General features: G+C 42.3%; 4 protein-coding genes across 8 annotated transcripts; 3 read left to right on the plus strand and 1 right to left on the minus strand.

Moving 5' to 3' along the window:
• Positions 1-697: 697 nt before the first annotated feature.
• LOC117777267 (tetraspanin-13-like) lies at positions 698-4,456 on the plus strand. Its single transcript, XM_034611932.1, has 6 exons — positions 698-905; positions 2,122-2,289; positions 2,513-2,593; positions 3,338-3,451; positions 3,538-3,654; positions 4,293-4,456. Exons 1-6 carry the CDS (start codon positions 843-845, stop codon positions 4,365-4,367), a joined length of 618 nt encoding a protein of 205 aa, XP_034467823.1. The 5' UTR covers positions 698-842; the 3' UTR covers positions 4,368-4,456.
• A 3,117-nt stretch (positions 4,457-7,573) lies between these two features.
• On the minus strand, positions 7,574-20,753 carry bag6 (BCL2 associated athanogene 6). Of its 4 annotated transcripts, none has more exons than XM_034611219.1 (26): positions 20,555-20,692; positions 18,712-18,799; positions 18,496-18,613; positions 16,912-17,126; positions 16,730-16,792; positions 16,525-16,647; positions 16,323-16,371; positions 16,109-16,292; positions 15,803-15,935; positions 14,986-15,186; positions 14,675-14,897; positions 14,321-14,371; positions 13,610-13,956; positions 13,446-13,518; positions 12,949-13,313; positions 12,507-12,765; positions 12,256-12,425; positions 12,109-12,162; positions 11,718-11,826; positions 11,336-11,460; positions 10,464-10,598; positions 10,078-10,134; positions 9,745-9,969; positions 8,579-8,686; positions 8,342-8,488; positions 7,574-8,138 (listed from the first exon to the last, which is right to left on the minus strand). In XM_034611219.1, the coding sequence occupies exons 2-26, from the start codon at positions 18,790-18,792 to the stop codon at positions 8,043-8,045; spliced, it is 3,711 nt and encodes a 1,236-aa protein (XP_034467110.1). In that variant the 5' UTR covers positions 18,793-18,799; positions 20,555-20,692; the 3' UTR covers positions 7,574-8,042. The 4 variants fall into 4 exon arrangements, with proteins under 4 accessions (XP_034467110.1, XP_034467109.1, XP_034467108.1 ...); XM_034611218.1 differs by having other exon boundaries at positions 16,109-16,284; positions 16,315-16,371; XM_034611217.1 differs by having other exon boundaries at positions 16,109-16,371; positions 20,555-20,753.
• On the plus strand, positions 20,700-21,876 carry glrx3 (glutaredoxin 3). Its single transcript, XM_034611221.1, has one exon. It carries the CDS (start codon positions 20,737-20,739, stop codon positions 21,712-21,714), a length of 978 nt encoding a protein of 325 aa, XP_034467112.1. The 5' UTR covers positions 20,700-20,736; the 3' UTR covers positions 21,715-21,876.
• A 1,717-nt stretch (positions 21,877-23,593) lies between these two features.
• Positions 23,594-27,425, plus strand: apom (apolipoprotein M). Of its 2 annotated transcripts, XM_034611970.1 has the most exons (7): positions 23,594-23,814; positions 24,130-24,269; positions 24,959-25,029; positions 25,911-26,045; positions 26,717-26,815; positions 26,917-26,944; positions 27,039-27,425. In XM_034611970.1, the coding sequence occupies exons 1-6, from the start codon at positions 23,701-23,703 to the stop codon at positions 26,928-26,930; spliced, it is 573 nt and encodes a 190-aa protein (XP_034467861.1). In that variant the 5' UTR covers positions 23,594-23,700; the 3' UTR covers positions 26,931-26,944; positions 27,039-27,425. The 2 variants fall into 2 exon arrangements, with proteins under 2 accessions (XP_034467861.1, XP_034467860.1); XM_034611969.1 differs by having other exon boundaries at positions 23,610-23,814; positions 26,917-27,425.
• The last annotated feature ends 522 nt before the right edge of the window (positions 27,426-27,947 follow it).

Consider the following 27,947-nt stretch of genomic DNA (forward strand, 5'->3'; position numbering starts at 1 on the left):
GTTCTTATCACTCTGATGTTTGTTTGAATGTTAAGTTTGATTTGGGGTTTTTATTTGATGATATAAAAACAAGGGGAAACATTATGATTGACAGCTGAGACTGACTCACGACTACACTCTGGTGTCAAACGAGGTTAGCGACACAAGATGGCAGCATCAGCATGCAGGACATTTTGTATATATATTTTTGTAAATGACCACAGGTTAATTAGTGTGAAAAGTACATGACAGAACGTGTTTTCTGCTGCTCTGATGTCAGAAAACCTTGTGTTTTTCCATCACAACCATATTAATGAAATGCTGACAACACATCATCTTCTAGAGACTATTTGTAGCCACCAGGGGGAGCCATAGAGAGCTGTCATCATAAGTAGAAAGTGTGCTTTCATTTGAAAATTCACCTGTCATTCAAGTGAAGTGAACATAAACACAACTTTGAAAGACAATAAACATAAAACGAACAAAACTTGTTCTGTTGTGCTGTGAATTTAACAAAAATAAATACAGATATTTTTTATTGTTTTAATTTAGTTATTTTTAATGTAGGAATAAAATATAGAAGTAATTAAAGTGCTGTCATCTCTCTCACACTCATCCGGGTTAATGTTTAACTAGATAATAACACCAATGCTTTTCATGCGTGACTCGTGCGTAACAGAGGCTGGCGACGAATCAGCGCGCAGGATGTGTCCAGGAAACGCTCCGTGGTTTGGTCTCTCCCTCCTTCAGACCAGCAGGTACCAGGAGCCGGGGACGATCGAGGCGCACTCGGCCTCTCGGGAAGACGAAGGAAGCAGAAATATCTTGAATCTGAATCTGTGAGGACCGTGCGCGGAGCAGCGATGGTTTGTGGAGGATACATCTGCACCAAGAACGCACTGTGCGCGCTCAACATACTTTATGTCGTGAGTAGAAGTTTACAGCTGTTACATCGTAGGAAGAAATGCTGGGAGGTGTCAGTGGGACTCATGAGAATGAAGAGGATGTAGTTTCTTCTTTGCTGTGGAGCAGGTGGTGTTGGAGGAAATGACCAGGCCCAGTTAATGGCAGCCACTTGCTGCTTGCACCGTTTGTGGTATCTCTACACAGAGATAAGAACAAGTACTTCGGCACATGAAGTATAAATACTTCTGTCTGCATCATTATAAACCAAGAACAACCTATTTCTACTGTTTTTTGTTTCCATGTATAATCTCTTTAACAAACATCTGTCGACACTAATCTTGATCCTGTTTTTTTTAAGATTAAAAAATTAATAACATTTTATTGTAATGTCCTGAATTATATATGGAAACTTTGGAGCTGGTCTACATGTGCAGAGGTTTGTCTGTCATCCCTGAATCTGCAGATTTCAATTGAGCAGTAAACTAAACTAATAACAGCGTGCAGAAACATAGAATTTAAAGACAAAGCCAGTTTCTTCATAAAGTAAAATCCCAGAAATAGATTTAATTACAGCTGTGACAATTATCTCATAAATTATTTAGTCTGTTGACAGGGTAGTTATTTAGCAAATTTAATAATTCTATTTAATTGAAAAAAACATGGGAGAATTTGTTTCTTTTTCTTTGTCATGCGTGGTATTAAACATATCTGGGAAATTTGAAAAAATCCAGTATTATTTACTCTTTAGTTCTTATATCCACCTCTAAACTATAGAAAACAGCCCATTTATGCACAATAACTATATTTAACAACCTTACTTTACTCCTTCCTCTTGTTTAATGTACGTCCAGTATCGGAAAAGGTGGGGACACAGTTAAGTTTGGCTCCTAAACCAAAACACAAATTCAATAAATTTATCAGTCAACAAAATTACCATGACATCATATACTTTCCATGATAATTTTAGTGTAGAAAACGATATATACGTGACATTTGATCATAAATACTTTTGTACATTGCATGTTACATAAACCACTGTCCCTCAAAGACATTAAACTATAATAGTATTCTACATCTTGATGTTTTTACTCAGAATAACAGACAAAAACCGAGCGAAAAAGATGAATTGTCCACATGTATTTGCTTTAGTGTGGACTGGACGTTTGCTGAGTTTAGAGCTGAAAGCAAGTTGCATATCTGCCTTTTTAAAGCTTTTCTCTGACGCTGACATTGTAGTTGGTGAGTCTGCTGCTGATCGGAGGGGCCGCCTGGGGGAAATGGTTCGGCCTGGTCTCAAGCATCAGGGTGGTGGCAGGCGTCATTGGCGTGGGCATCTTCCTGTTCCTGGTTGCCTTCGTGGGTCTGTGCGGCGCCCTGAAGCACCACCAGGTCCTGCTCTTCTTTGTATCCTTTGGCCCGGGGAGTCGTCGCACACGTGCTGACGGGCGTTTGTGTGACCAAGCTGAATGAAAAGCAAACAACCCGAAGCTCTCAGAGGATTTTACTCCTCTGTTGAGTCTGTGATCTGAGGGGGGTTTTGTGTAGCAGCAACACAATGAAACTGTTTTCACGTTGATTTGATCTGATGTTGATTTGATCTGATGTTGATTTCCTGAACACGATCCAGTACATGATGATTCTGTTCCTCGTGTTCGTGGTGCAGTTCGCGGTGTCCTGTGCTTGTCTGGCCCTGAATAAAGACCAACAGGTACGTTCGTGTTGTCTGTGCTGACAATAATAGTTACATTATTACATTTTTATATATTATCTATTATTATTTATAAATGTTTGCAGTAATGCATCTTGACATTGTTTCCAACCGCCAATAAACCGAACAACATCTAAGAAATAAATAATAACCAAACTTTATTTCTATAGCTCTTATCTAAAGAAGGTTACAAAGTTCTTTCCAAAATACATGGAAATAAAACAAAACAAGAGAAAAAAAAGGATGTAAACATGATTGCATCAACATTATAAATCAGCAAAATCATAGATATTATACAGAAATTAGTCTTTTTATAGAATGAGGACTTTTACTCGGGTGCATTAAGTATATTTTCACACTCAATGTTCGGAAACCTCCTCACGAGGCTCCATGTCAATAACATTCTGCCAAAAGCTTCAGGACTTTACAGGTTTGGTTGGAGAACCGAACATCTAAATTAAAACTTTACTCGTTTACTATTATTAATGTGGACAGTTTGCAGAAAATAATTAGTTTGGTTTGATGTAGGGCCCCCGGGGTCCCTTCTGCTGGGGGCCACCCAGGTCCCTTGACTTTTTATTTCTACACCACGACACTGCTGCTTCTGTACTTTAGACAGAGCTGAATGCTTCGTCCGTCCATGTTGACTTTGGTGGTTCAGTTTACAGCCTCATCCTGCTGCCGGCTGTTCTCCAGCTTTAACAGTTACAGGAAACACAACCTGTGTGTGACTTTCGTTCACAGAACCATCTGCTGGAGATCGGCTGGAACAAATCCGAGGCCACTCAACTGGACGTGGAGAAAACACTCAACTGCTGCGGCTTCTCCAAAATCAACTACAATGGCACCTGTGCTGCTGTGAGTGAATCGTCTGGATGTGGATTGATGTGAACGTGTCTCTGGGAGTTATTACATTTTTCCTCCTTTTCTTCCTCTTCTTGTAGATTTGCTTTAAAGACCCGTCACCATCTTGTGAAACCTGCTCAAACATCATCCAGCGGTATGCCGGAGAGGTGCTGCGGTTTGTGGGTGGTGTCGGGCTCTTCTTCAGCTTTACAGAGGTCAGTGAAATGCCATAGTGACAAAGCTAACAAGTTTTAAACCTGTGGAATTTGGTGTGAGATGGGAGCTGATCATAGACTCCGCTTCCTCCCACTACCCAGAAATGAAGCCAAAATATACCAGAGTTTTGCACAGTATGCTAGCGATCAGGGATTTGAGACTTTGTGGTTAAGTTTGATTTTAGAAAAGACCATAGGTTTATATAAGATGGACGACGCATCTCCACTTCATCCCACTATCGAGAAATTAAGCCAAAATATCCCGGGTACGAACGCTGCCATCTTGTGTCATTGGGAGCCATAGTTTGTGCAGCAGTGATCAGAGGATGGAGCCGCGGTTCCATCAATACACGCACTTGACTAATTGTGAGTCATTCTGAGCTGTCAATCATGACTGACTGTTTTTTGGGGATCAAATAACTAGTTAAAGCCAAACTTATCGGAAAAATCTACACTTGACAAACTACCTAAACTGCAAGAAACATCTTTGAGAAAATGTATTTCAACCAGTCAAGTTGCTTTGGCTTCAATTTTGGGGGCAGCCATCATGTCGTCCATCTTTAAACAGTCTGTAATGAAGATGATGACGTTTTAATGTGAACATCAGAAAACTGACCGTTGTCTGTATTTCCTTTCAGATCTTCGGAGTTTGGCTCGCCCACAGATACAGAAATCTCAAAGATCCCCGATCAAACCCTGGAGCCTTTCTATAGCCAAGCACAGATTAATAAATTGCACTGCTGAATAACTCTTTGTCCCCATAAATGACCTGTACATCTGTTTAATGTAAGGCAGAAAAAAAGAAAGTTTTATGGAACTTTTCGGACATTATCTCTTCTCTTAATCTTTGCTGGTCAATTACTCTCTAAATTATGTAAGTTTTGATGCTGAAAATAAATGTTGTGTCTTTAAGTATGTTAGTACACTTATTTACTGCTGTTTCTAAGAGTTGGAGAAGATCTTTATCACTCAAAAGCCTGGAGCCTGGAGCTAGCAGCCAGCTAGCTTAGCTCAGCCGAGCTTAAAACCTTGAAACGGAGGAGAACAGTTAGCATGGCTCCGTCCAAAGTGAACTAAATGGACACTTCTATGCTTATTGATAAACACATGCTTCTATATCTTTCTTATTTAATAATAAAACGACCAAACTGTAAGAAGATAGAGGATCTACAGGGAGGTTTTGTGCCGGCCAATTTTTAGGTGGTAGCATTGACACACTGAACACACTCACACCTCCTATGCAACTGGAATGCTATCAATTCGGGTTATGCGGTTTTGACGTCATTCCGAGGGCCGAGATCCGAGGTATAATGGAATGCAGCACTAGTCTTTATGCTAAGCTAAGCTAGCTGGTTGCTGACTACATATCTATATATTTACGAAATAGACCTAGTCTTGACGGCTATTTTAACGTGACTTTCCAAAAGTCGTTTGTGAAAACACGGTCACTCCAGCCGCACTTTGAAAATGTATGTGCATCTATTCGTTGTCTTACGGTAAAGGTCTTTGAAGCAGAATAAAGGCAGAAGGCAAACGATAAAAGTGTAATGACACGTATAGAAAGTATTACTTTTAAAAATCCTTGAGAGGTGACACCGATATTTGACCTCACTCTTGTTCATGGTGATAATTTTACAGTAAGAACTCTTGACGTGCAGATAGTGGGGGTCACCTTGAACAAGAGTTTGGTAAAATATCTGCGTCAACTCAAGGATTTTTTGCTAATCATATTTAATATGAGCAAGTTATGAGTGTCATAATGAAAAAGTGGCCAACTTTGCCTTTTAATTTTCATATAAAACCATATTTTCCATTTCATTATACTTGTTGTCATTTGTCTTGTGCCTTTTTTTTTGCGCTCCCACCATAAGATCACAAATACAAACCATTACAATTAGTTTTTTTTCACATGACCTGTGACCTGTAGCTGCGTCCTTCTGCTTCGTCATAGAAGCTCACAGGTCGCTGTGTTTACTCACCACACAAACACACACCTTGTGCAAATAAAATGCACGTTAGCACCACGAGTGTAGCACCACTCCCAGATAAGCGCTTCACAGGTGAACACACAGACACAGACACACACACACACACGCACACACACTTTGCAGACAGTGGATTCGTGTTGGACTTACAGAAAACTGCAGGAAAAGATTAAAATTGAGTACAATCTGTTCCAGCTCGATAGACAGAGATCGATATTATCAACACTAACATTTTGTTTTATTTTTGTATTTATTGCTCTTTGATTTGAATAAAAACAATATTACAATCTGAGCGTAATGAACTTAATCATGTCCCACAATATTTATTCTCTCATGGTTTGTAATTTTCCCTAAATGGTCCAAAATAAAACAATTAAGAAATAAAATGCAGAGTTGTTATCACTCAGGAGGTGAAAACTTTGTGCCACATGACTCGCTCACATTCCTCACCCCAAACAGGATGCCAACCAGGAAGTGCACTGGCTGTTTACGTTCCTCTGTGGCTAACAAACTCCTCAGGCAGAGTAACCTGTTCACCAATGTTACTCTGACGTCAGATAGTCCAGCATCTGCACCGTGTTAATTAAATCCACTGTGTGCACAACAGGTCATTAACTGTAACCTGTTTTTTCATCCATCTATTCGATCAAAGGTCATTTCTGACCCCAAGCAAGGGAGGAAACAAATGCTGATTGGGCTTCACATGAATTGAAAAGTTTGTAAATGATATTGTGAATTATACAGATGTGAACTTAATGGTTTATTACAAATGGAGCAGTTTTACAAAGGCTGAAGATAAGTGAGGAGTTGTCGAGTTAAATGTAGAACTTGGTGGCGCCCATCTGAAGTGTGTCCAGCTCACGTCAGTCACTTATCAGCTCGTATTGTCAGTGTGGATCTTTACTGGAAGGGAGATGTCATATGTTAAGATCTGGGTTACGTGTTGCAGCATTTGCAAACAAAGAAAACATGACCACACCTCATCTCAGTGTGAACAACTTATTAAATCTATAAAGGAAACGTTTCCAGTTTTTCAAGTCGGTATTTAAACAACAGTCGTGTGTCCAGACGTGAACATAGACAGGTTTTACAGGCTGTGAGTTCATCTTCTTCCTTTCTGTTCGTGCTGGTCTCCTGACGACAAAAGGTTTGGTGAGTCACAGAAAATGGTAAATAAATGTCATGGTATACTAATGCATCAAAACCGGCTTAAACTACAATTACCTCGCTGTGGTTGAACGCCTCCTCCACAGTGCAGTTTCTTTTTCCTGGCTCACATGAGGTGATTGTGATCTTTGACCACTGCGCTCTTATCAGGTTATCTGAAGGTGCTTTCCACCGGCGCTGTGATGCATGCTGGTCCTAACACAATGCATGCTGGTTAGAAATTGTGTCCGACTTCATCCAGCGCTGCAAAACTTCACCAGCCCTGTTTTTTACTGAATTAAGACTTAAAAATCTCTTTACTTCAGAAAAACAGAGTGGATTTTTATCAAATTTTTCTGAATTAACAAGATCATTTTCTATTAAAAAAATCTGCTGTTTTTCTTTTGAATTAACAGGATAATTAAGTCTTAAACTCAGAAAAACCGAGCCCATTTTTTTCCCTCAAGTGAATACAATAGGCTTCAGTATATCCATAAATGTCAGGTGTTAAAAGGCAAACCTCTCTTTGTACCTGTTGTTTTTACTCCTCCCCTTCAGGATCAAGTCAGACACAGTCAGTCCAAGTCGAACGCACCGAGAGTCCAAGTGACAACTGGTCAAAATTCGCAGGCAGAGGCAGACTAGAGATATTATGAAATGATCTTTGACCAGGAAAATCTATCCATGAGCCCAAGTGAGTGTTTGTGCCTGATGCAATGGAATTCTCTTCGGGCGTTCCTGATATATCACGTTCAAAACAATCCCCCCCACACACAAAAAGAGAACTCCATTGTATCAAGATTTTTATTAAGCTTACTGTACAGCATGTTCATCACATGAAAGTATACTCTTGCGCTTGATCGAGAGGAAGGCAAAAGTCCACTACATAACTAGAACTCAGGCTCAATATTAACAAAGCTACACGAGGATAAGAGAGCAAAAGAAATACCGACGGACACAAGGTAACCAGACAGAATTAAAGTCACCAGGTTTAGTGAAACTTAAATCTAATATATCATCATTTTGATCGGGAACATTCTCTCAGCAAAGGTTTGACCTAAATAAACACTAAGTAATAAATAGGCACTGGGGAAGCAGTCACATTAGCATTAGGAAATTAGACGAGAGAGCTGCTAACTGCTTAAAAACGGTACACACAGTTGGGAGAAGCTGTAGCGAGTGGTCGGGGGAGTTAAACGATGATCCGAGAAATGAACACAGAAGAAGACAGCTAGAGTGCTTGGGAGTTGCAGCTGATTACGAGTCTGATGAGAAGGCTCTATGCGAGTTGGGGAACTGCTGAGAGTTGAAATCCGGATCTTCTCTCACTCGTTTCTTGATGTCGGCTTTGACCTGAGAGGAGAAGAAGAAGAGAAATAGTCAAGATTGAGGTGGAAGACAGGGGCACTTTGTCAAAATGTGACTTTGTGACATTTACAGTGTTTCATTGTTATAACAACCTACTATTAGTTTAATTAAGTGATCGTTTAAATCATAAATTAATAAACTAAAAGGTCAATTAGTTTACAAATACATGACAACTGTTGAGCAGTTACCTGTTCTGCGTACGCTTCCTTTGTCTCCTGTGTCTCCAGATCGTCCTGTAGTCGCTCAGCGGAGGTGATGGGCCTGACTCCGGCCGTCCTGGCTGCTTGACTCACTGCATCAGAGAGGGAGAGGAGGCTCGCACCACCCTGTCCGGTCTGAAAACACACACGTACAAACATGGTAAATTAGGTGAGGACATGTGACGCTCTTAATGTGAAGAGTCAAGCTGGAAACGACCTGATCACCTTTCTGCGTTTCGCTGGCATTCCATGCAAATAGGCGTCAGACAGCGGAGGCTGGGCCTTCATCTTCCTCTGGGTCATCATATCACACCTGATGATGGGCACCCACTCCTACACCACAAACAGTAAACACACAAGGAGGGTTATGGGTAACCAGGGTGACAGCGGGTCCTCAAGAGGTAATAAAATGTCTTAAATACAATTTTACCAATAAAAGTCCTTAAAAAAAATGTATAAATTGGATGGATCTTATGTTTTTAGGCACGCCACATACAAAGCTCACCAGAAAAGTTTCTCTAGACTGAAGTAAAATGATCATTAGCTGCATCATTGGACCGTTTCTGGTAACTAATGCCTTTCTAGTCTGCCTGCAAGTTAGTTTACAAACATGGGGAAATGTGAGTGGTGGTTAATGTGCCAGGAAAAGTTCTTACAAAGCAAACTGCACTGGGCGAAAGTCTGTCAAACCTGGCAAAATAGGGATCAAGGTGGTGGAGTCTATTGGACATAAATTAATTTTAAGTGACATTAAAAAGTTGTATAATAAAAAAAATTTGGGGGCATTTTGCCTTTATTAATGGAACAGTAAGTTGAAATGGGGAGAGAGCGGGGAGGATGGGGAGCCTCCCGCTTCCAGGTGGGGTTTTAAAAAGGTCTTAAATTTGACTTGTCTATATCTGTAGACACCTGAGTAAGTTTCACAGTTTTTCCAGTTTGTCTCAAAACTACAGATCAAAAGCAAACAAAGCCTCTCCTTCCACTGCAGCTCAGCAAGGAAACACTTGATTTGACAAACACAGACTTCAGAGGCCTCGTTAACTTTAGCTAAAGTAAAAATATTTTTTTTACAGCAATTTGGAATGTATCTCCCATCTCTTATCCTGGGACCCAAAAACTTTTTAGTGTATTAATGGACATCTGAGTGTTGTTTAAAGACGATCTCAGTCAGTTTGTATTTCCAGAAACAATGTCCCTGCTACTTTAGAACGAAACATTTCTACAGCAGAAACAGTTCCTATAAAACTGTCTGATCATCCAGACTAACAGGGAAACTGTCCAGGAGCAGAATGTCCTGACCTCCTGTCTTGTTGCACGGCCCTGGTTCACATTTACAAACAACCAAAGTGATGTGTTAATAAAAACAGCGAACAAACTGTGTGTTCTCTTACAGGGGGAACAGCCGCCGCCCAGGCCTCTGACTCTCCAGCAGAATCCTCGCTCCCTCCCTCAGCTCCCGCTGCTGCCATGTCGCCACCTAATGGTGCGGCCCCTCCTGCGGCCCCTAGGTCTCCAGGCAACACCCTTGTCTCCCGTGACGATGCCCTTGTGTCGTGTGACACAGACATGGCCTCCTCTGCTGTGGTTGCTGCAGCTGGTGAGAGGGTGTCCAAGATCTTCAGAGGGAGAGAAGAGGGAGGTGAGGAAACTAAAAGTCAAAGCGGCACCTGAAATGTCATATTAAGGTTGATCCACAGAGGATTTTAAAGACACACCGTGCTTACCGTTGCACTTTGTGCTCGTTCGGGCTCTTGTGTGCCAGTTGCAGAAGACTGATCTCGCTGAAAGAATGTCATCTAATATTTATTAGCCATTTCAGACGTGCTGTCTAAAGAAACACGATATGTAAGAGCCATCAGACAAGACGGACGGCTCTATTTGCACGGTACATTATTTGCATATACCTGAGTACATGTGTTCAGTTGTGCAGGAAACTGATAAAATGTTAAACTCATCAAAATCAAAGATAGATACAGAAAGGAGAAAACAATCAAACTTTTAACAACCTGTGAGTAACTGAACACCTGAGAGGTAACATGAGAGAGCCACTAACACTAACAGCCACCAACACATAAATTAAATAAAACCTGCTGTGTGTTTGATGCATTACCTGTGTGTGAACGATGTAGTTTTGGATCTGCTCCTGTGTGATCGGGATGTGCTCCAGAATCACCTGCAGCCTCATCGTCATCATGCTGGTCATCCAGTTGACCAGGCTGGGGCTGATGTCACTCGACATCCTTCGCTGCAACCACAAGAAAAGTCAGCTTTTACTTTACTTTTGCATTCTTTACTCTCTTTGGATAAATTAAAACTTCAAATTGTTTGACCTCCTCTTTTATAAGACAAAAAAATCTGTACTCTTCTCCAAGTGATGCTTGTTCATGTTGAGTCATTATCAAAGTCAATCACACATGTATACAGTGCTAGATCATGTGTTTGACTCTAGATGGGACCATCATTTATAAAATGAACATCATGCTGTACTGAAGAAGACTTAAAATTAGAGTTTGAGACCATAAACTCCTTAGGAAAATGTTTACTGACGTTATAAATCAAGAGAGAAGTTGAGATGTTTCTCACAGACGTCTATAGAAACTGACTTCCTTTGTTTTTGCAAGAACTGGAGTCGCCATCTGCTGGTCATGGGAGAGAATACAGACTTCTATCCCTTCTGCACTGGCTTAATTTTCCCGGACCCAGTGTCAGTGTCCTTTTTTATCTAGTCTATGATTTAAATTGTAGAACGTAACGTCAGTGAATAAAGTTCACCTAAGTTACCCACACTCAGATCTTCTGTGGCAGTCTGTATAAAAGATTTAACAACTCATTTACATACTTGCATTTACTGTGACAAGCACAAGCAGGTGTGTATTTATCTGGCACCAATGCCTACTGCATGTAGGAGTCTACTGCCTTCAGAACGGAGAGCAGTATCTGATACAGAAAGAAGCATTGAAGTGATGTAGTGAGTGTACTAACTATTCTGTGGTTGATGACTGCAGTCAGAGCTCTCTGGTCTCCTCTCAGGCAGTGCAGGTTGAGGGCCAGACACTCGAAGAGCGCCTGGTTACACATCAGCAGCAGCCGGGGGCCAAACAGCTCATCTGGAAGAGAACAAATATTGAAATTGAATAATAAGGAAAAACATTGCATGAAAACATTTATTTTATTAACAAATTCTTTTACGAGTCTGTACATTTGCTACAGAGACAGTTTAACTTTAAGTTGGTCAATTTGACTTATTTTCCTCAGGATTCCTGATAAATCATTTAAATAGGATAATCTTTAGTGCTACAACCTACACAACACAAATGGAGGCAACACAAACTAGAAAACCAGAAAAAGAAAAATAGTCTTTTACCACTGCAGCGCAGAATATGTGTGGCGATACGAGTCAGCTGCTGTCTGAAGAAGGACATGTTGGTCTGAGTCACATCGACGCCGTCCAGCACGGTGACCGAAGACTCTCTCTGAGGGAGTGGAAAGTGAAGAAGGTGCAATTAAAATCACTCGAAGGAAAAGATGGCGCAGTATTTTAAAGTCACTAAATTGGCTCCAACTTTTCTTCAGTAAAGCCAAAATGACTATATGGACTATAGAGAAATCCTTATAGGCAACTGACCACAACTTCCTCTGATTCAAATCTTAGCTGTGATAAATTAATATCTTATAGTGTAAAAAATTATTTGATAACATTTCAATAGTTACTATTTTGTATTTCACTGGATGAGGAGAGGACATGAGGGACTTACAAAGCTCTCAGTGATGTACTCCTCCAGTTCGTTAACAAGACTCTCGGCAGCCTCCTGTGGGACGGGAAGAAGGAAAAAATAAAACAATTACTGGTCAATTACACAAAAGAGAAAAATGTGTGAGGATTCCTGGTGAGTCGTACTAACAGCAATATTCTGGTCGGTGGGCTCTCTGCCACTGAGGTAGTTCTGGGTGAAGAACTGGGACAGCTGAGGCTGGATGCGGCCAAGAGGTTGGTGCTGGCCGTGAAGCAGCATCACCAGGTCTGACATGGTGAACGTCTGGCACACCAACATCAACAGCTCGCCGAAAAACCCTGTGAACCACAAATAAAACAAAATATAAAAGAAAGAAATACAGAAAATGCTCCTTCACTACATTTTGTGCTGTTCTTTACCAGTAGGATCCTCGGGACTGATGAAGATGTTGGTTGCCTGCGACAGCCTCTGCATAAACTGAGCGATGCTCTCTGTGTCGTTCTGGGTTTGGCCCAGGGAGCCCATCATGGTGCTGAGAACACCGCGGACGATGCCTGTGAATAACTCTGGGTTGAGGGCTTCAGCCGCTCCAGTGGGATTAGGCATCGGGTTGGGCCCTGAACCAGGAGCTGGAGCAGTACCAGAGGGAGGTGGGGGTGGAGTAAAGATGGGCTGGGCCTGGAAAGGAAATGAGGATTTGTTGACATTAATACACAGTAATTTGTTTTAAAATGTGTCCACACACATACACTGTGAGTCATTTACTAAATAAAATACAATTTAATTTAAAACAGTTTATTGATGGAATCCTGGATAATAAAAGTAACCCACAAACAAAGTGCCACACATTCAAACACCCACCTGCTGCATGAACTCGCTGACTCCCTGGATGAAGGCTGGAACACCAGATGTGGTGACAGTGATGGAAGGGGCTCCTCCAGGGCCGACACCAGCTGCACCAGCTGCACCCAGGAGGGAACCCAGGAGCTGGCTGAGGTCTGGGGGTATCTCCTGGGACTGGGGCTCATTGGGGTTGGTCTCATTCTGGCTCTGTGGACTAGTGTTGTTTGCAGTGGGTGGGGGTGTTGGTCCAGAGGTGGAGAAAGAAAAGGAGGAGGAGGAAGAGGAGGAGGAGGAGGAAGAGGTGCTGGTTTGAGAGGGGGGAAAGGAGGTGGAGGAAGGTGTGGATGTGGATGAGGAGGATGAGGATGTGACAGTTTGACCAGCTGTGGAAAAAACAGATTGAAATATTTATTAACAGCAATCGATTACCAATATCTTTTTAAGTAAATTAATCCCATAATGACAGAAATGCTGTTAATAGTCTGAATCTAAATTGAATGAACGGATGAGCTTACCCATTTGTCCCGGCAGCAGAAGCTGTCCGACTAGTCCACTAATCATCTGGTTGAGAGCAGCAGGGTTGAAAGCCTGTGGAGGAAGATTTTGTATTATTCTCAAATACTGAATAGGTTTACAATCAGCCTCAACAATCACACAGATGTGAAAACATTATTCCCACCTGTCCTGGCTGCTGGCCTGGCATGGCAGCCCTCACATTGATGGTGGTTCCCCTAGTGCCAAACGCCGGAGGGGGCATGTTGGGTGCAAAAGGGGGTCGGGTGAACACAACCCTGGCCTGGGGTCCAGTGTGGGGAGGTGGTGGGGGAGCAGTAGGGGTGGTGGTGGGTGTGTTAGGACCCGTGGTGGTAGTCGAAGAGTTGGCGGTGGAGCTGTAGCCGGGAGGGGTGGGCTGTGGTGGGACTGGCTGGCCGGTGGCAGCGGCGGTAGCAGCGCTAGTAGCTACAGCAGCGGCGTATTGGCTGATCTGTTGCATGAGGTTCCGCATAAAGTCCGGGGGGAGGGCACCTGGAGGCAGAAACCGAGCAGTGAATCAGAACAATATGATTTCTTGTTTTTGTGATCAGAAGAAAATAGGACAGATTATTTAATGTTACTAAATTAAGGATTTATAACTTCAGCTAAAAAATGTCATTATCAATGATTAATATCATTATTCCTACATTGTTTCCTGAAGCCAAAGTCGACTTCATTCTTAAAATGTTTTGTTCCTGACAAACAGGTCTGAATCTAAAAGTATTAAATTTCCTATAATTTTAGGCACCCAATAAATTCAAATATTTAAAAACTTTGATCTAATATTTGACATTGCTGATCACTTGCCTGTCAATTAATTAACTTATTGACTAATCATCTTTAAACCGGCCTTTACCTGGTTGTCCGGGCATTTGCTGACCAGCTGCTGCAGGGTTTGCACCTTGACCTGCACACAAACACAACACAAAAAATAGTTTAAACTCCCGTGTACTAGTATGTTACACTCCAAAGAAGTGCATTTGCAATAACATCTTCATCCAACAAACAAAAGTCTGATAAGATTTAAGCCTATAAATCATTAAATTCTCCAGACCAGTCGGCCAACGCTCGTGGCAGCAGGGCATGGAGGATGAAGTGGTGCCATATGTGCAGTCATTCTATTCCAATGCCCTGCCGCCCAGCAACGTGACACACAAACGCCTTTAATGAAGTGGAACATTCAATCAGTGTCGGATACGGGAAAACACACCATCCGTGTTCATCTGCATCATGACCACCGGGACTGCCTGGTGGCTGATCCTGATGACCCGGGGGCCAGCCTGTCCCTGTCCCGCCTGCTGATTGGACGGGGCAGTCTGTGGGGGAAAGGTCTGTCCCTGACCTGCCTGCTCCGACTGGCTGGCCGACTGGGTGGTCGTGGCTGGTCCCTCAGTGCCATTAGCCGCAACAGTCACTGTGGCGCCCATGTTCATCTGTTGGTGAAGATGCGAGGACAGTCAAGTCAAATGAAACAAAATGTTCACATCACTTTCTGTCTAAAATATAATTGTGTTCTCTTACTTGCACTGGGATGTGGTGGTGTACGGCTCCAGGCATATTGGCCGGGGTGGAATAGTGGGAGAAAGGACGGACCACGTGTAGGTGGCGTGGCACAGGGCTCATGAGGTTCAGTCGCAGGTCACTGAGGGCCACAAGGGCGTTACCAAGGAGACGGAGACACTCCATTGTCAAGACGAGAGTTCGCTGGTCCTCCTCTCTCTCCTGTTACAGACAATATATATCAGCTTGAGAAAAAGCTTTGAAAAAAACATTATATTGACTATTAATAGTTTACAAAAATGTAATATAGATAGAACATTAGTATAGACGAGGATTCCTGCACATTGGTCCAATTCAACCATCCAACCAATCATATGAACTGTAAAATATACACATTTCATCTGAGTTTAAATATGATATATCAAATATACAACGAAGCAACAGCGCCCTCTGCAGCTACAAAGCAGTGATTAATTCAATTGGTCTACATGTCTGAGTTCTTTTTAAAATTAACTTAGGCCATAGATATTTATAAATACCCATTCCAAAATATAAACACCTTATAACGCAAGACAGAAACAAAGATTATAAAAACGAACATTCGTGTCCACCCCATGTATGATACCAGGTGAAGATACAAAGCAATGGGAGGAGATAGTATTTGGTATATATATAAAATATATAGTGTGCCACATGTATGAAGAGAGTATAAGACTAAAGGGGCAGAGCCTCATTGGGCAACAAAACTCATCGTATTATCAAGGCCTTGTACGAGTCTTTAGTTTCAACATATACCAAAGATCAGCAGTGAATTATTATGTGGCTGTTTGAATCCTACTGTATTGTTGTTGTATTCTGTGGTGGTGGCTGTCTCCAGGATGGTGTGAGCTCTCTGGAGGAAGGGCTGGAGTCTCTCCTCTACCCTCCTTAGCTCAGACAACATCTCTGCCAGCTCTGATGGGCTGGGATGACTAGAGGAGGAAAAGCAATCAAAACTTGTCACATTCAAAACACATTCCATTGATTATATGCCAAATAATTTAAGGATGCTTTCAAATTTACCATTGATAAAAAAAACTGAATTGCTTGTGAGGATTCTCACACAACTATTATATGCGGGATAAGTAACAATCATAGGTCTCACTTGGGTCCAGGTTGGGGGGTTGGTCCCTCAGACTGCCCAGGAGCGGTGGGTGCAGCTGGGGGAGTTGTTGGAGGTGGGGAGGTGTCCATGGGCTGGGAAGGAGACGGAGTGGAGGAGGTAGAAGAAGATGAGAGAGGAGGGGCAGCAGCAGCAGCAGTAGTAGTAGGAGGAGCAGCAGCAGCAGCAGCAGCAGCAGCAGCAGCAGCGGCAGCAGCAGCAGCAGATGTTGTCTCAGTTTGGGAGGATGCGTCACTCGGCCGAGTCTAAAAACAGACACAAGACAGAGGGCGCATTAGTTACTGATAAGACAGAGGGCGGATTAGTTACTGATAAGACAGAGGGCGGATTAGTTACTGATAAGGCAGCGGTTTCTCTGGAACTTTGCTGAAGGAATAATTTTAAGGTTGAGCTCTCACCTCCATTCGCTGGATGACATCATTGACGTCCCTCAGTAGGTTTTCAGCCAGCACCAGCCTCAGCCTCGGCTCGCTCTGCACCGGTTGGTCCATATCAATGTGCACATTCACAGACCCGTTGCTCTGAAACAGAAAAAGGGGACAATTAACAAAACAGGGTGATGTCATGTGGTTTTGTGTACAATCAGCAGACTCTGTATCTTACCCCAGTACTGGTTGTGACTCTGGCATTTCTGGCACTCTCCCCCACCATCTGCTGGACTGACATCTACACGAGAAGAGTAACACACTGAATTAACACACCTTTGGAATCGACAGTTAACACTCAAGACCAACCTTCTGTGTTGGTCGTGGCTGTAATGAAATGAAACATGAGACAACTCGTACCTGTATCTGCTGAGGGTCCATTATGTTGACAGGAAGGTTGAAGGTGCCCAGCATCACGTAACTGTTAGCATTGCGATCATGTGGGGGCACTTGGGATGTTCCTTGGGAGGACGAGGAGGGGCCACTGTCAGCCGAAGTGCCTCCTGACCCTGAGCCAGGCTGAGAGGGCGGAGGAGGCGCCCGCTCCACAAGGTGTATCACCTTGCCACCCACATCTGGGACAACAAGAGCACTACAGTTACATCTGTGCACAGAAGATAGTTTAACTTCACATAATGTATTTTAAAGGGGACATAGCATGCCCATTTTACCACAAGTTGATATGGTTCCTTGGGGTCTTAATGAAATGTCTGTAACATACTTTGGTCAAAATACCACAAGGATCATTTAAAACAGCACCCTTTTTACCCTGTCTAAAACAGCCCTCCACAGAGTGACCTGTTTTGAGTGCCTGCTCCTTTCAATGCTAGTGAGCCAGCTCCCCCCCCATGATTTTAAACGATATAAATTATCAAATATGCATCCCATACTTTGTATTCCCCTTCTGTTGTACTGGAGTTTTAATTTTCCCAATCACATAATTAAATGTCCCCCTCTGCCCATCCACTACAAGCACACAAGCAGATAGACAGAGAGAGAAAGAGAGGGGGGGGGGGCTATGAAGACCATCATTTACCCCCGAACCCCGACATTCAACGGGTACAACAACAAGCGGAGAAAGCAGAATCGTGGGCTGACCAGCGCAGAGAAATGCGCGTCCCGTGTGAACAGCCAGGCGGCTGCGCGCTTGAGAACGGCGCTTCCGCGTCCGGTGTAAACCCGGTGTAACGAGTGTGGGGGGGCGGGGGGATGAGGTGGGGGGTGGGCCAAGGCCATGTAGGGAGACTTCCAGTGTATTGTGACAACACAATACACAGGAAGCTCATTCGAGTCACTCAAGCATGACGTTTCTGACTTAGAGGAACCATAACAAAACGCGCAAGTGTTTTTTTTCCAGAGTTTTTGGGTTGGTAGACATGAGCCAGATACCCACATTAACGTGTAGAAGCACTAACAAAGTGGAATTTGCATGCTATGTCCCCTTTAAGACACAGGTGAGTGAGCTCCAAGAGAAAACTAATAATGTGATGCAATAGGGTTTAATTTAACAACTTCTTTCAATAAAAATGTATTCACCATTGATTCGATTAGTTATTTGGTCTGAAGAGCCACTGAAGACAATGAAAGATTAACATAATTTCCCTGAGTTCAAAGTGATGCATTCAAAAAGCTTTTGTTGGATAAACAGCAACAATCAAAATGTGTCATTTTCCCTTAAAAACTGAAATAATAAATTATCAAGATAGATTCTGAATGATTTCAGCTAATTTATTAATTGATTTTTTCAACTAATAATTGGAGCTATACGATACAATTTACTGTCAGCACTTTTTACCACAGCTGTGACAGCTGTCAGCTGTACAGAAAAAAAGTTTCTGTACAGGAAACCTCAAAGTAAACTCTACTCTACACAGGAAGTAGTACAGAGAGAAACCTAAAAATCCAGTTAAAACAATATTAAATCACAATTAATTAAGTACTTACTGTAGTCTGCCAGAGTTCGTTCATCCTGTAGCACTCTGCCCTGGTAGATCAGTCTCTGTTTGTCCACAGGGATTCCCACTGAGGGAGCAATATGGTCCTTGAACTCTTTCACTGTCAACTACAAAAGGGTGGAAGAGACCTTAGTTAGACGACCTCAGAGGCTGACTGGAAATGAGAATGCTCTCCAGAATGCGCAGTAGGAATTGAAGAATTTACCTGACCGCCAACAGTGTAGGTCCTGCTCTGGGAGTCTAAGGTTTTGACTGTCACCTCTATCTCTGCAGTTTGTTCCTCCATGGTGTTGCTGTATCATAAAAATATGAATAGAATTAAACAATTTGGATCAAGATACACCAAGCAAGGCATTTTACAGTAAAAATATAAACTTGTCCACCATTTACACATTACCCCAACCAATTTATGTCTAAATCAACCAATAATCACATCCATTGGTGCAACTATGACTAATTTGTGTTCCTTTAGTTGATCTGTTCATTTTTATGTGAAATAACTGACTAGTCAGCAAGTGTTTAAAGTGTCAGAAAGTAAATGCAAATCTTCAAAAATACTCACTTAAAAAAGATAACTGGATAAACACTAATGAAAACAGAGACCAGTGAAAGTTCAGCATATTATTCTTAATGGGAAACTAAAGTCAACACTATGAACAAACAGAGTAGTTATTAAAAACATCAAGAAAATAACCATGTGCCAAATAGAATGGAGCTGGCGGCAGATTCTGGTTTAAAATTGCCCAAATCTGAATGTGATGAGGCTCCTCTGGATAAATGTGGTCCAGATTTCACCTGTCTTTTTGTAAACTACATCCAGTATGATGAGGTCTAGCTGGGGGAAAAAGCCGGGACATCCTCATTTTTATGTTTTCACAAACAGAATATCGACATATAGTGTTTTTATCGAAACTTAAAAAGCTCCGATGAGGTTTGGACAGACGAATAGCTGGAAAATTCTTTGTGTGTTGTCACTAACAGAGTAAACATTTGACAAATCTAGAGTCAATATTGTGATATTGTGGATCCAGATCTGGTCAAAATGTGAGAAAAACAGGGATATTACAGTCTTCTGCCTTTTCACAGGTACATTAAATATTTATTCAATTTAAAACTGTATTTTTTTATTAAATGTTAATACAGTACAGGTGTGATTAGTCTTAATGAAATGTATTTTAATCCAGATCCTGGCCAGAGGTCTGGATTAAATGGCCCTTTCCATATTTCCACAAACAAAATAGAGGTTTTGCAAATCTAAAAAACATTTATAAACACATGTCCACTGTTATTTCCGTGGTTTTATATCTAAAACCGGTCTGATGATGTTTGGATGGACAAAAGCAGAGAAGATCCTGGTGATCGAGTCGAGACTTGGCAAGTCATAGTGTATTGTGCATCTAGATCTGGTCCAAATGTGGGAACAGCAGACACAATCCAAAACTATACATCAATTTAAGTTAGATTGTTTAATTAGATGCAGGTTCGGCGTGATAAAGGCGATTGAATCTCCCGTTTGATGTTTACCCAAATCAAACAAAGGCTCGGATCCAGGCCTCTGCACTCTCACTGTCAGTACAGTCCAATAACACGGGTCTAACTATAGGAGGTTTCACAACTAACCCCGACGTGACGAGGATTCGATGGGAACCCGTCGGCTAATTAACGCGTCCCGTGTTGTTTTGTTTTCACACAATCGTCTATAAAAAGGGTTTGATAAATGTGAAAATGGTGACAACCGACGCTAGCCTGGCGGATGCTGCTGTTAGCTTAGCGTCGGTGACATTACGCTGTCGTGTCTGTACCTCGGGTCTCGTTCACGGGGACGTTTAATTGCACACTTTGTAACATGCAACGCGGACGTTCGTCGGCTAGCGTTAGCCAGCTACCGTTAGTTGCCGCTAGCCTTGTTAGCAGGGGTTAGCTAAGCTTTACAGACGTCCTCAGTGTGGCTAAGCGGGCTAAGCTAATGCTAACAAAACGAACCGGTACAATTAGCTTATCGCACCGGCGGCAGCAGGTCTTTGGGTTATCTTTGGCATGAACTGTACCTTAGCAGTCGCACTAGCTTTCGGGCTTATCCAGCGTCAGCAGCGGGTTCTTATCACTAAATTAGACGCGATTCACTTCCTGGTACGAGCTCTGCTACCTGGAAGCTACCAGGCTGCACGGCGGATGTGACGTCGAGGTGACACCGGAAGCGCTCGGCAAGTGTGGTGGGGGGGAAAGAAAAATGGCGAACTTGGTGGAGGCGACGAGCCAGCGGCAGTTTGAAGACATTCTCGCCAAAGCGGGGAAATGTCTGACCGTGGTGCACTTCCAGGCGGCGTGGGCCCCGCAGTGCGTCCACATGAACGAGGTGATGGCCGAGCTGGCCAAGGAGCACGCGCACACCACGTTCGTGAAGCTGGAGGCGGAAGCGGTGCCGGAGGTGTCGGAGAAGCATGAGATCTCCTCGGTGCCCACGTTCCTGTTCTTCAAGGCGGGGGAGCGGGTGGACAGCCTGGACGGGGCCCACGCTCCGGAGCTGACCAAGAAGGTGCAGCGCCTGGCGGTGAGCGGGAGCCAGGCCGGGGCTGCGGAGAGCGGCCCCGCGGACCTGAACCAGCGGCTGAAGAAGCTGATCAACGCGGCGCCCTGCATGCTCTTCATGAAGGGGTCCTCGCAGGAGCCCCGCTGCGGCTTCAGCCGGCAGATCCTGGGCCTGCTGAAGACCCACAACGTCCAGTTCAGCACCTTCGACATCCTGTCCGACGAGGAGGTGCGACAGGGGCTGAAGATCTTCTCCAACTGGCCCACCTACCCTCAGCTGTACGCGAACGGGGAGCTGGTGGGAGGACTGGACATCGTGAAGGAGCTGGCGGAGTCCGGGGAGCTGGAGAACACCTGCCCCAAGGCCGCCACCCCGGAGCACCGGCTGAAGAGCATCATCAACCAGAGCCCCGTGATGCTATTCATGAAGGGCAACAAGAAGGAGGCCCGGTGTGGCTTCAGCAGGCAGATCCTGGAGCTCATGAATGGCGCCGGGGTGGATTATGACACCTTTGATATCCTGTCCGACGAGGAGGTGCGTCAGGGTCTGAAGACTTACTCCAACTGGCCCACCTACCCCCAGCTCTACGTGAAGGGAGAGCTGATCGGAGGCTTGGACATAGTCAAGGAGCTGAAGGAGAGCGGAGACCTGGTGTCGGTGCTGAAGGGGGAGTCCTAGGATGGCACCAGGGAGAGGGCGAGAAGAAGAGGTCACCACGGAGGCCCCCACACACCGGCCTCCTGTCACTGATGCCAAAGCTACAGGAGCACCAGGAAGAGAGAGACAATTTATATAATAGAGATACAAGTAGTAAATAAAGAAACTACTCACATAACTTAACTAGTGTGGCAGTTGGAGATGTGACTTGGAGTAATTCTAAAACACCTTATCAGAAATGTTTAAATGTTTAAACTGACACTCAAGTGGTGGGGGAGCTTGGCCTAATTTTATAAATCCCTGCATTTCCTTTCTATCTGTCACTGGCAAAATATCAGGAACGGCCGACTTCAAGTTCATATTATCTGTTGTTTGTTTCTGGGTTACGTCTGTCCTTCCAAGATTCACAGCCTCGCACTTAACAATGGGTTTATGCTGTTTATGTGGCCCCCTGGTTTAGGTTTAAATGCAAAGTCCACATGCACTCCTTTGTTCATCATTAACATTATGATTAAATGGTAAAAAAAACATCAGATTCTGTTGTTGTTGGTCATATTTACATAAAGTTATATGTTTGAAATACCACTTAAGAATGCACAAGAACAATAAAAACAAACACTGAAAGAGTTTTGAATATTTAAGGAGGAGGGATTAAGAAACTACACAGATTTTATAACAAAAACAAGAATATTTGCTGTTTGGACTGAACCTTAATTACAGAACATCCACCAATCCTGCCATTAAATTCAAATTTGGCAAAATGGCGATAAGAACGGAGTGGACACTAACATACACACCAAAATGATTTCTAACACAACAATGCTCCGACACACAGCCTCAAACCCCTAAGTGGAGTTAAATCAGCAGCTCTCAGGCGAAGGCTCAACAAAAATCCAAGATTAGTTTAGTTGGAACATTTAGTTGTGCAGTTTGTAGAAAGATTTCACATAAACTACAGAACTTGGTTGAAGGGTGTAGTTTGGGTCAGGGAAGAACCCATACAACATTTCCACCGTCCCAGGGAATAACTCATGGCATGTTTAGGGAACTGATATTTAGGAGTGGGTGGAATTTGGTGTAGATCCAAATCAAAATCGAGTGAATTTGAATGTAGTTTAAAAGGGGACTGTTGGGCCTTGGCGGAGAGATGCACTCTACTGAGGGCCATTCTGATTTCATCTGCAGTCCCTGGACAGGATCATATATTATAGCCCATACAGTACAATGCAACTATTAAAAGCAAACAACCGACCAAACTATAAACAGTACATCACATATTCGAAATCATACAAATTATACAAGATATTGTCTCCAGGTTAGAAAACAGGTTCAAGGTGCAATGCTCACATGACTTTATTTGTCTCGAGTCTAGTGGTGTTTGAACAGTGTTGTATGATAGTACTCCTACATTTCTCTTAAAATCTGACAACCCCAAAAAACCACAAACAAGCAGGTGTAGGTTGACAAAAAAAAAGGTTCAGTTACCTTCAAACATGTGGTTAATGATTCCCAGTTGGTGAATGTTGACAGAGAGTGTGGGACTTTGTCATTCAGGACAGATATGACTCAAAACAAATGATCAGTGCTCTATTTTTGAGGGGTTCCTGTGAGTATTTGAGTGTAATTTAAGATTTCCTATAATTATCTGCTTTGTTTAATAATCTGAAAAGAAACTGCAACTTCCTACATATGATGGTGACTCAGTAAGTGAGAGAGATTTTCACTGAGTTTCCCCTAAAAGCTGATTTTGGAACATGAGTAAAATGATTCATTTGACTATCAGTCTGTATCTTTACATTGACGAATGCAGAAATCCCACAATCAACCCCACAATCACTCACCACTTCTGTAGGTCAGGGGCTATCACAGCTAAACAGGTTAATCATTCACTTACACCCACTCTCCGTTCAAGTGACACGTTGAACCATTAAACAAATTCAGTGTCCCTAGGATTTACAGGCATTTCGATCAGGTTCGATTCCAAGTGTTGACTCCGCAGTGGCAGTTATGATGAATGAAGCCCTGTCGTATTTTCTCTATTTATTCGGTTTGTTGTATCAGGCCATCGCTCCCTGCTCGGTCCCTGAGCTGCTGCCGGCCAACACTGTCAACCATCAGCAGGTGAGAAACAAATTTTTTTTTTTCTTTTATGATAATGCAAAAGGTACGATATGGACGATATTTTGGGGAAGGTTTATAATTTTCTCAGCAATTTTTGATTGCTTTTTTTTAACCAGGGAGTTTCTTTTGACTGTAGAAGTGTCACACTTATACTTTCGTACGCTGAGATTAACATTCAACGCTGCAACACACACTTTCCACTGCCTCTGTTCTTGCCATTAGTGGTCTTCGTCACAAGTCGTGGGCTTGTAGCTTAGGTGCAGCAACTGAATTTCAGCCGCAACCCACCTCTCTGTGTATCTCTGTGTGTTTCAGTATCTTGGGAAATGGTTCTTTATAGCAGCAGTCAGTCGAAAAGAAGCTCACATCCAGAAGTTCAAAGCACTGGACAACATTTTGTTCACCATGGAGGAGCCGGCCAATGACACGCTGCTGCTGAGAGGACTTATGCGCATGTGAGGAAGTGAACAGACACACACACGCACACACACACACACACACACACACACACACAAAATATCCCACCGTCTGGAAGTGCAATGAAGAGGACGTGAAAGGAAAAGGAAATTAAAGTACTTCATTATTTTGTTTATGATCATCTCTAGATCTGAGGCTTTGACACAATGGTGATTAGTTAATTACATTATAGCCGTTATTCATAAGTCAATCCAACGGTTAACATTTTTATAGCATTTTGCCATTTTCAGAGATAGTTTTCTTAAATTTTATATGGTACATTTTATGTAATTATTTTAACTCATAAAATGTCCAAGTCTGGATTGAGTAATACTTTTATCAATTTATAATATCTAGTGGTGGAAGTACATTAATCCTTCACTACTATCCCATTTTTTTTATTTAAGTGAGCGAGTGTATTGTAAAATAATACAATCAATGATTGTTCTAAAAATATGTCACATTTCTTATTAAACTGGTTTATAGAAGCAGGGTTAAAACAAGTCAGGGTCACAAGAAATAAGAAAACCCAACACTTTAAATAGATAATGGAATTAGGGAAGTGACATTGAAAAAGTTGAAATGTGTAAATGTTTCGAAAATGAAAGTCCTGAGTGTATCTTGCAGATTCATTTACAATATAAAACTGCTTCAAGTTCAATGTAGGTTTTCTTACTGTGTTGTTTAGGGGGGACAACTGCATAAATCAGACCTGGACCTATCATCTGCATCCTGACCGGGATGATTTGGAGCTGGAGGGTAACTGGCACCGTCTGCATCCACAGATGCTTAAAGTTCCTGAAGGCCAAAGCTAATCCTGTTTTATAAGAGACAGCGAAGATGGGAATTTTATGCCAGTTTAAACGGATTCAGTCATTTTACCAGAGTTTTATGGCGAATTTGGAAAACCTCTGAGGCATTTCTGTTATTCCAACGGAGTCAATTTTTATTTATACAGCCTGATATCACAAATTTGCCTTGAGAGGCTTTACAATCTTTATAGAATACAGCCACCCTCTACCCTTTGTACTGTTGGGTGGGATTACATCTTTAAATACTTAGGCCTGTGAATAAATTCAGTTCAAATAAACTAGGAGGATTTTCAATTAGTGGCTATCAACGGGGTGTGATGGAAGTACTGCTGAAGTAACACTTTTTATAATCACTCTTACCATTGAAAAGACAATTTTACTCAACCCATTAATTTGGGCATATGCAACATATAAAAAACTAAAATAATGTTGATGATGGATCTAGATTTTAGGGGTTTTAGCTTCAGGATTTTGGTGGGCGAGCTCAATGTCTGCCTGGAAACAGGGGAACAGTTTGTTGTCGGGTCTGTAAAGTGTTCAGAAAATCAGCTTTCTTGCATTTTGAAAGCTTATCACAGTATATATCATTCATCTAATCTCTCCTAACGCCTGTGTAAAATAATTTGCAGACGATTTCTCCACAGTCTCTGCAGAAATGAAAAGTTCAGCACGTAGTCAACCGTTTAAGAGAAATCAGCCATAGAACTTGTGCTAACGACTGGTCCTGTATCTCATTGGGTTTGAGTACGTTACAGTTTGTCCGACTTGCTGTGTGTAACTTTCTGACCAGTACCGCTGCCCTGCTGGTGTCTTGTGGTTTTGATCCAGGAAGGCCACAGCGGAGGAACCTGCTCTGGAGCGGCAAGTGGGCCAACTGTGCCGACTGCATCATTTTCCAGGAATCGGAGCCACCGCTAAAGGAAACAGACACAGAGGACTCCCTCAGCAGATTCATGCTTTATGGTGAGAGGTCTCCAAGGAATCATTCACCCAAAACCATCTATAAGCCTTCTCTCAAACTATCACATTAAAAGCCCATAAAATATCTACTAACAGCTCATGCTTCACCAGGGTTTGGTCAGTTATCTGTCTTATTAGCTGTAGTTTGATCAGTTATCTGTCTTATTAGCTGTAGTTTGATCAGTTATCTGTCTTATTAGCTGTAGTTTGGTCAGTTATCTGTCTTATTAGCTGTAGTTTGGTCAGTTATCTGTCTTATTAGCTGTAGTTTGGTCAGTTATCTGTCTTATTAGCTGTAGTTTGGTCAGTTATCTGTCTTATTAGCTGTAGTTTGGTCAGTTATCTGTCTTATTAGCTGTAGTTTGATCAGTTATCTGTCTTATTAGCTGTAGTTTGGTCAGTTATCTGTCTTATTAGCTGTAGTTTGATCAGTTATCTGTCTTATTAGCTGTAGTTTGATCAGTTATCTGTCTTATTAGCTGTAGTTTGGTCAGTTATCTGTCTTATTAGCTGTAGTTTGATCAGTTATCTGTCTTATTAGCTGTAGTTTGGTCAGTTGTCTGTCTTATTAGCTGTAGTTTGGTCAGTTATCTGTCTTATTTATTTGCAGTTTGGTCAGTTATCTATCATATTATTGCATTAAACCAACCTTTGTCGATTACTTTACACGGCAGCTCGGCAAAATGATGTCGAGCCTGAGGTGGTGAAGACATTTCTGAAAAATTCAGCTTGTCATAACAGGTTGGCGAATGTCAGACTACCTCAAACAAAAGGTTTGGCATTTTGACAGTTTTCAAATTTCTGCCTATTTGTTGATGTCTCTGAATCTCAAGATGTCTCTTTAAATCCGTCACTTTTATCTCTTTTTTTACAGAGTTTTGCATCTAAATATTAACACTGAGGTAGGTACGAATCGTCATTCTAATGATCTTTCTTACCTTTCATACCTTACTCTGAAATTGGAAATTACAACTCAGTCTCTTCAATCTCTTACAGGATGTTGCTGTGGCCTCGGACACCCAGGATATTAATACGTTTATTTCTTGTTAAATAAATGTTATAAATAAATATGACTTTTGGTCACCTTTACATGACCCTTTTCACTGTCAGTACAAAGAAGCATATGTAGCTTGAGCTGAGTGAAGAAACATATCTTTGTGACAGAGGAACCATCCGCCTCCCCACAGTAAAGACCTGGGGATTTCCCATCATGCCACTGAACACAAGTACCTGTTCACATAAAGGATCATTCATTAATGATTGCGTATTGTCAATAACAACCCACTCAGATGTTTTCCTTTTTCCTCTGCCAAGAAAAGTATTGGTTCATTAAGACTCAGTGAAAGTAAGGATCAGTTTCATAAACGTCAATCATTTTTGCAACCCTGTGTTTTTATTTGATATATTACAGATTTTATTCTTCCTCACACAGTTTTTCATCACTTGTTCCTCGAACAGATTTACTCACAGGAAGTGACAGGTGGTAAATATGAAATCAGGTGACCAGCAGCATGTTTGTGTTTATCCAGTTGTTTAAACAGTGTCTAACATCCCACTAGCCCCTTTGTGACTGACAGCGAGGATGACACATCTCAAACGAACGTCGTTTTTACAAACATAGCATGATCACTTAGCAACACAATTATTCGTCAGGTAAGCTAAAAGGAACGACATTCTTTGGAGGTGAAAACAGTAGAACAGATGACGTAAGAAATCAGAAAGTGAACTTCCCTCTTCAAACTAGTTTCCCTTTATTGGTCTCCGCCTGGTGAACTGACGTCAGTCTCATCTGATCCTTGTCTACATGCACTGTTTGGATGTATGTGTCCACCTGTGGTTGAGGAAGTATTCATATCCTTTACTTAGGAAGTAGACTCAATAAAGTCAGTTTGTCCTTCCATTCTT

Source organism: Hippoglossus hippoglossus, chromosome 16 (assembly GCF_009819705.1).
Source record: "Hippoglossus hippoglossus isolate fHipHip1 chromosome 16, fHipHip1.pri, whole genome shotgun sequence".
Lineage (NCBI taxonomy): Eukaryota > Metazoa > Chordata > Actinopteri > Pleuronectiformes > Pleuronectidae > Hippoglossus > Hippoglossus hippoglossus.

Coding starts and splice junctions, on each gene's coding strand:
- LOC117777267 (XM_034611932.1), top strand. CDS start 843: ATGGTTTGTGGAGGATACATCTGCACCAAGAACGCACTGTGCGCGCTC. Junction 906..2,121: donor CGCTCAACATACTTTATGTC/GTGAGTAGAAGT, acceptor CTGACATTGTAG/TTGGTGAGTCTGCTGCTGAT. Junction 3,452..3,537: donor ACAATGGCACCTGTGCTGCT/GTGAGTGAATCG, acceptor CTCTTCTTGTAG/ATTTGCTTTAAAGACCCGTC.
- bag6 (XM_034611217.1), bottom strand. CDS start 18,792: ATGGAGGAACAAACTGCAGAGATAGAGGTGACAGTCAAAACCTTAGAC. Junction 13,519..13,609: donor CAGGCCAGCAGCCAGGACAG/GTGGGAATAATG, acceptor CTTCCTCCACAG/GCTTTCAACCCTGCTGCTCT. Junction 12,426..12,506: donor CAGTCCCGAGGATCCTACTG/GTAAAGAACAGC, acceptor TGTGGTTCACAG/GGTTTTTCGGCGAGCTGTTG.
- apom (XM_034611970.1), top strand. CDS start 23,701: ATGATGAATGAAGCCCTGTCGTATTTTCTCTATTTATTCGGTTTGTTG. Junction 24,270..24,958: donor CTGAGAGGACTTATGCGCAT/GTGAGGAAGTGA, acceptor TGTGTTGTTTAG/GGGGGACAACTGCATAAATC. Junction 25,030..25,910: donor GGATGATTTGGAGCTGGAGG/GTAACTGGCACC, acceptor GTTTTGATCCAG/GAAGGCCACAGCGGAGGAAC.
- glrx3 (XM_034611221.1), top strand. CDS start 20,737: ATGGCGAACTTGGTGGAGGCGACGAGCCAGCGGCAGTTTGAAGACATT.